Source organism: Triticum aestivum, chromosome 5A, assembly GCF_018294505.1.
Source record: "Triticum aestivum cultivar Chinese Spring chromosome 5A, IWGSC CS RefSeq v2.1, whole genome shotgun sequence".
NCBI lineage: Eukaryota > Viridiplantae > Streptophyta > Magnoliopsida > Poales > Poaceae > Triticum > Triticum aestivum.
The window spans coordinates 128,935,615-128,942,537 of NC_057806.1; the positions used below are offsets into that span (position 1 = coordinate 128,935,615).

The 6,923-nt window shown below is 40.3% G+C and overlaps 1 protein-coding gene across 1 annotated transcript; it reads right to left on the reverse strand.

The window, feature by feature from the left end:
* Positions 1 to 1,823: 1,823 nt before the first annotated feature.
* On the reverse strand, positions 1,824 to 6,665 carry LOC123102612 (nucleoside diphosphate kinase). Its single transcript, XM_044524018.1, has 7 exons — positions 6,361 to 6,665; positions 3,730 to 3,783; positions 3,560 to 3,646; positions 2,969 to 3,049; positions 2,760 to 2,872; positions 2,579 to 2,628; positions 1,824 to 2,180 (listed from the first exon to the last, which is right to left on the reverse strand). Exons 1-7 carry the CDS (start codon positions 6,571 to 6,573, stop codon positions 2,113 to 2,115), a joined length of 666 nt encoding a protein of 221 aa, XP_044379953.1. The 5' UTR covers positions 6,574 to 6,665; the 3' UTR covers positions 1,824 to 2,112.
* Positions 6,666 to 6,923: the final 258 nt, after the last annotated feature.

Consider the following 6,923-nt stretch of genomic DNA (forward strand, 5'->3'; position numbering starts at 1 on the left):
CTTATCGGTCGACCCATGATAAGGGGTAAATCGGCCAGTTTATCAGCAATATCAGCCGATTTATTGCCATATCAGTTGATTTATCGGCCGATTTATCTTATCGGTCAGACAACGGTAAGCGATAAATCGGCCGATTTATCAGAATATCGGAAGATATCTTGAACAGTGCATCATAAGCGTCCAACAAAATACTTTTCCACAGCCGCAAGCCTCTGTTCTCGTAAGATCCCATCTTGGGGCCTTTTCCGGCACTCTGCCGAAGGGCCTCTGCATCAACCTTGCTGCTCTTCTGATGAAGCGTGAGTAGTTTACCACAGACCTAAGGGTCCATAGCTAGTAGCTAGATGGCTTCTTCTCTCTCTTTGATCTTCAATACAATGTTCTCCTCGATATTCTTGGAGTTCTATCCGATGTAATCTTCTTTCGTGGTGCGTTTGTTGAGATCCGATGAATTGTGAATTTATGATCAGATTATCTATGAATGTTATTTGGGTTGTCTCTGAACTCTTTTATGCATGATTAAGATAGCTTAGTAATTCTCTTCGATCTATCGATTTGGTTTGGCCAACTAGATTGATTTTTCTTGCAATGAGAGAAGTGCTTTGTGATGGGTTCAATCTTGTGGTGTCCTCTCCTAGTGACAGAAGGGGCAGTGAGGCACATATTGTATTGTTGTCATTAAGGATAAAAATATGGGGTTTATATCATATTGCTTGAGTTTATCCCTCTACATCATGCCATCTTGCTTAAGACGTTACTCTGTTCTTATGAACTTAATACTCTAGATGCAGGCAGGAGTCAGTCGATGTGTGGAGTAATAGTAGTAGATGTAGAATCGTTTCGGTTTACTTGTCACGGACATGATGCCTATATTCATGATCATTGCCTTAGATATCGTCATAAGTATGCATTTTTCTATCAATTGCTCAATAGTAATTTATTTACCCACCGTATGTTTTTTTTCAAGAGAGAAGCCTCTAGTGAAACCTATGGCCCCAGGTCTATTTTCCATTATATATTTTTGTTCTATAAATCAAAAAACCCAAAAATACCTTGCTGCAATTTATTTATATTACTTTAGTTTGCTCTTTTATTTATCTTTTATACCTATCTCTATAGAACTCACTCTTGTTCGTGGCCGTGAAGGGATTGACAACACCTTTTTCACGTTGTGTGCAAGTGTTTGTTAGTTTGTGCAGGTGCATATATTGGAGACTTGCTTGTGCCTCCTACTGGATTGATACATTGCTTCTTAACTTTACCGTTTCCTCTTCAAGGGAAAAATCAACGCAAGCTCAAGAAGTAGTAGGCTTCTGTTCACAGACTACTTCACAGTGGACAAAATACCATGAAGGTTTCTCGACGTCGCTTCTAAATGAGCAGAAATTTGTTCTGCCCTGGAGAAGGCTGATGACAACTTCAAGCCGAGAAAGGATTGTTGTGGACAACTTCCTTTCTCTCCTCTACATAAATGCATGGCTACTCTCAGGATGCTTGCTTATGGTAAGGTTGTAGATGCAATTGATACTGAAATCCGGATGAGAGAGACCATGGTCTTGAACACCACGGTGTAATTTGCACGCATTATGGTGAAGGTGTTTGACCGCCCCATGCCATGCCAGGAACCATGATTTCCAGAAATTTTGTAAAATTTCTATCTTGCCAACAAAATTGTATTGCGTATGTGCATGCATTCATAAGGATGAATGTATGTGTATGTATGAGCGGCTGCGTCTGTGTTAAAGAAACTGTCAGTGACCCTAAAAAAATACTGTCGTATGCCACAGGCCCACAAGAAGTAAAGTATAGAAGAGTATACGGTGTCCACGCCTTGGAACTTTTTTGCATTGATTCTTCATCAAAACATTAACATCCGAGTAGAAGAAAGTTCTCAACAGGAAGATTTATACTGACCAAAGGCCAGAGTTCTGAACCCGCTCAACATTTACAAAGAAAGAAAGAACATACAGGTGAGCAATGGTGAAAATTTTGAAGCCCTGACAGGCTACTTTACTTGGTAGAAGTAAACTCATACATACATGGCCCCTCAGAATCAAGTTGACCAAATAAGTATTGGATCAGGTTCTTGCAGTGATAACTGATATGCAAAGATCACTCTATAAGCCAGGGTGTTTGAACTGATTCCCATTGAGCAAGCTCACCCTCTTTGAACCATAATCCTACAGATAGGACAAGAACATAAGTTATTGTCAAGAATTGCTGCAAATAGCGGTGCACTCAATTGCTGCGAAACCAAGCTCCCTTCAAGCTAACATTCACACCATAACCATATAAATACTGAATCAACTTGAATAGCAACCGGCGGTGCACCGAAGTGCTGCAACACTAACTGGCAGACCTAGAATCTAAGTACTAGGGGTGAAAAACTTCAACACGTCGGTACAAAATCTAAATAACTTGCACTAAAATAGTATAATTTAGCCTAAATAGTCTGAAATAGCACTAAGTTGTTACACAATTATAATTAATATTGAATATAGTATACATATATTATTTTGCATTTTTGTAGGGGGAGTGCCATGGCACCCCTGCTAGATCCGCCACTGGCAAAACTTACCGATTTCTCGCTTGCCGTTATCAGGGCTGTCACTTCCGTGGACGACATTCCTGAAAAAGCAATGTTCCATGATAATTTCTTTGGTACACATAGAGGGTGTAAATAGAGGTGAAATAAAATAAAATTAAACAGGAATTCTGCAAATAATAGTGTGAAGACATGGAAAGGCATGGGTGCCAACCTTCCTGTTTGAACTGCAAGATCACCCCTTATGGTCCCTGGCTCAGCTTGAAGGGGGTTAGTAGCTCCGATCAGTTTGCGAGCTGACGCAACAACACCATCACCCTCCCAGGCCTTAGAGAACAAAATAGCGAAAGTAATATAAAGGCGAAATTCATATTGATCAAAATGCGAAGTTGCAAATATCTTCAGTTCTTTACAAATATATACCATGCAGACTACAGGTCCAGAAGTTATGTAGTCGATTAAATTGGGAAAGAAAGGTCTCTCCTTCAGATCCTTGTAATGTTCCTGAGGTAAAAAAAGACAGAATAGGAGAGTTATTAACTTAGTATGTAAAAGCATTTTCAATTCGTTGACTCTCAACATTTACTTCTCTATGTGAAAACAAAGACAAGACCTTATGCTCTTTTTGACTTGTAAAAAATCTGGCTTGACCAGATCTAAGTGGTATTTTCAGAAGAAATGTTTTCTAAAAACTGCTTGGCTGACACATGCTAAGAATTTTTTAGTGCATCCTATTATGGCAGATACATGGTGTTACAGAAAATGACGTTTAACAAAATAAACTGGGATATGGTGTTCTATTGTGACAAATACTATTAGATGCTGGCATTTTAACCACTGCGAGTGTCAATGGTACCATTTTGAACTATTAAACTGACAGAGTGACAGAAGGATGATGCTTTCCTTTAGAAAAAAAAAGGTATTGCTTATAATTACACTGAACATTTTACCATGCTAAGTAAGCACTAAAAGGTGACAGCAGCTTCGAAAGATTTAATGCATTTTTAAGCAAACCTGAGCCAAGTCTTTGGGGCACTGAAAAAGCTTCAGCCCCTTCAGCAAAAAGCCCTTCTTCTCGAAGCGAGAAATAATCTCTCCAACCTACAGGCAAAGACTATATGTTTTATCTGAACTGAAACAAACAACAGATACCAAAACATTGATAAAAGTCAAGAAGCACATACCAGACCACGCTGAACACCGTCAGGTTTGATCATAATGTAGGTCTGCTCAACCTCCTGCACAAAATAAAAATCTAGTTAAGCAATATCTCATACTCCCTCCGTCCCATAATCATCAAGATAGACCACAATGTTTCTTAGTTTCTTTAACTGGAAAAGGAATAACTGGTAATGTCGTAATAGTCCTCGGTTTCCTTTTCTGAGAAGGGATGAACTAAGTTGGCGCTCTTAAATGAAACAACATCTATTATATCTTTCAGGCATCAAATACAAAAGCCAACGCAAAACAAGCAGACTGCAAATTCCCAAATTAGTGATACATCAATTATTGGAAGGGGAGCCTTGGCGCAGCGGTAAAGCTATTGCCTTGTGACCATGAGGTCACTGGTTCGAGTCCTGGAAACAGCCGCTTGCAGAAATGTAGGGAAAGGCTGCATACAAAAGACCCAAAGTGGTTGGGCATTTCCTTGGATCGTGCGCAAGTGCACCTGGCTGCCCTTTTAGTAATACATCAATTATTGGACACTTTGGAGGATCATCTTAGCTCAATCTAACAGAATGGAGAATCAAATCATGTTTACAATTTGGACAATTAGGCATAATTGGTCTCAGCTTGGTAAAGAGGTGATCTGTCATAGTCAATAAAAATGACAAATATCAAATATTGATGATTACGACACCGGTTGTGTTTAGGGGTGTGGCCACATCGTTTACTGGGTTTATTTCCTTGAATGACAATCTTGGGTAGCAAATAAATGTATGCATTAGGTTTCCCGAGTCCATTACTCGTCGACTGCCCTTAAAAAGTTCACTGATCAACCTTGTCTTGGTGAAAGGGATTAACAAATGATGACTTCACCGAGAACCATCTACCCACTATTACATTCCTAAAACTTGAGAAAAATGCTTTGCTGAATCTTCCAGGAAATTGGTAAAAGGACTACATCAACTTTAACAAATTCTCAAAATAACTAAGCCATTTCTGAAGTTCTGGTAGGTTTAATATAAGAGCATACCAAACAAAACCATGAGACCAGGACTCAACCAGGAAAGATCCCTACTCTGTGGTTATGCATGTGTCAAAACAGATAAAGTTATTGATAGCATTACCCTTTTGGAAAGAGGTTGGAAGAGGAACTTGGCTACATGCCTATTAACATCCTAACTACCCCACACATTGTTACAATTTAAAAAAAAACACAATCAGAACACAGGGATCCCTGCGTAAAAACTAAGGTCAAAAGTTTGACCAGAATTCTTGTGAACACACAATTGTAGCATATGTAGTGGATACAACCACTATATAGCACAGATCAATAAATTTTGAGGAATCCGACCGATAGTTCCACAGCTAGAGTTGAAATGACAACAAGATGCAAAATCTACTAAAGGTACTTAATGAAAATGGCATCTTTCCCTTACAAAACAATCTAGTAAACAGAAGACAATCCGTCTTACAGTTTGATAGTGAACAGAAATGACTTTTATTTGATAATCAACACAATGTAGCATGTCTCAGTGCTATACATCACCAAAATTGTCGGTCGCCAACTGACAGAAAGACAACAGCTTAATTTCACTTCAATTTCAGTTCCTACCGACAGTCACATAGACAATTACTTAAAATGGTTGAAAAAAGTTCAGGCTGGACCAGGAAAAATATGGAATCATGGTGCATTTTCTTCGTGCGTGCATAGTTACCCGCAATTAGAAGGGAACTAAGATATCAATTACTCCATTTCCTGAATTGACATCTTAGTTCAATTTCAGTGCTATACATCACCAAAACTGTCGGTCACTAATTGACAGAAAGACAACAGCTTAATTTCACTTCAATTTCAGTTCCTACCGACATTCACATAGACAATTACTTAAAATGGTTGGAAAAAGTTCAGGCTGGATCAGGCAAAATATGGAATTAGACACATTATAATGCATTTTCTTCATCTGTGCATAGTCACCCGCAATTAGAAAGGAAGTAAGATATCAGTTACACCATTTCCGGGATTGATATCTTAGTCCAATTTCAGTGCTATACATTGTCAAATTGTCGGTCGCCAACTGACAGAAAGATAGCAGCTTAATTTCACTTCAATTTCAGTTCTTACCGACATTGACATAGATAATTACTCAAAATGGTTGGAAATTTTTTCTTCATCTGTGCATAGTCACCCACAATTAGAAGGGGACTAAGATATCAATTACTGAATTGATAGATATCTTAGTTCAATTTCAGTGCTATACATCGCCAAAATTGTCGGTCACCAACTGACAGAAAGACAACAGCTTAATTTCGCTTCTATTTCAGTTCCTACCTACAGTCACATAGACAATTACTTAAAATGGTTGGAAAAAGTTGAGGCTGGGCCAGGCAAAATATGGCATTAGCCACATTATGGTGCATTTTCTTCATGTATGCATGGTCACCCGCAATTAGAAGGGGGTATTTCTTAACAAGCAGCTCATCTTTTTCCATTTATACTGAATAAATGAGCTCAACCAATACTACATTAAACCAAAACCATGACAATTCACAGCAGCACCAAACCAAATTTCGACCCTAGCCGGCCCTAATCCCCAACGAGAAGCCTCGGGCGAGCGCAAGTAGGTGAGAGCCAAGTCCAGGGAACCAACCGAGGAGGCGACGATGCGGTTGGGGGTGGCGCGAGCTACCCTGGTTGCCCACCGGTTGCACCCCGCCGTGCTCAGCCCGACGCGGCCGCGGTTCCTCGAGGAAGCGGAGGCGAAGGAGGAGAGTGACGCCGACGGCCGGAACGTTGCGGAGCTCCTGTGGCCGGCGGCGGCGAGGGAAGGCCCCGTTCTGGCGAGCGCTGCCATGGCGTCCATCTCCTCCTCAGCTCCGTACAGACGCGACAAGGAAGCACGCGCACTTTTGGATTAGGAGAGAAGATGCTGCCGAGCTGCGGCTTGTTACGCCTGTATATACAGATATACTACATGATAAAGCAGTGTACGCTTATACCGAGCGTTGACGTATTATGACTGTTACGCTTATGACTCGTTTGGTTGTTCGCACCAAGCTTAAACCGAAAAGAAATTGATCCGTTTGATTGATTGGGTCGCATCAAAAAACTAACACGTACGAAGCATAAAGCACCTCTGAGGCTGGCTTTAGGGAATAGTCGAATCGGCTATCTTTTCATAGCCAAAGGCAAGCAATGCAACTTGAGGCACGT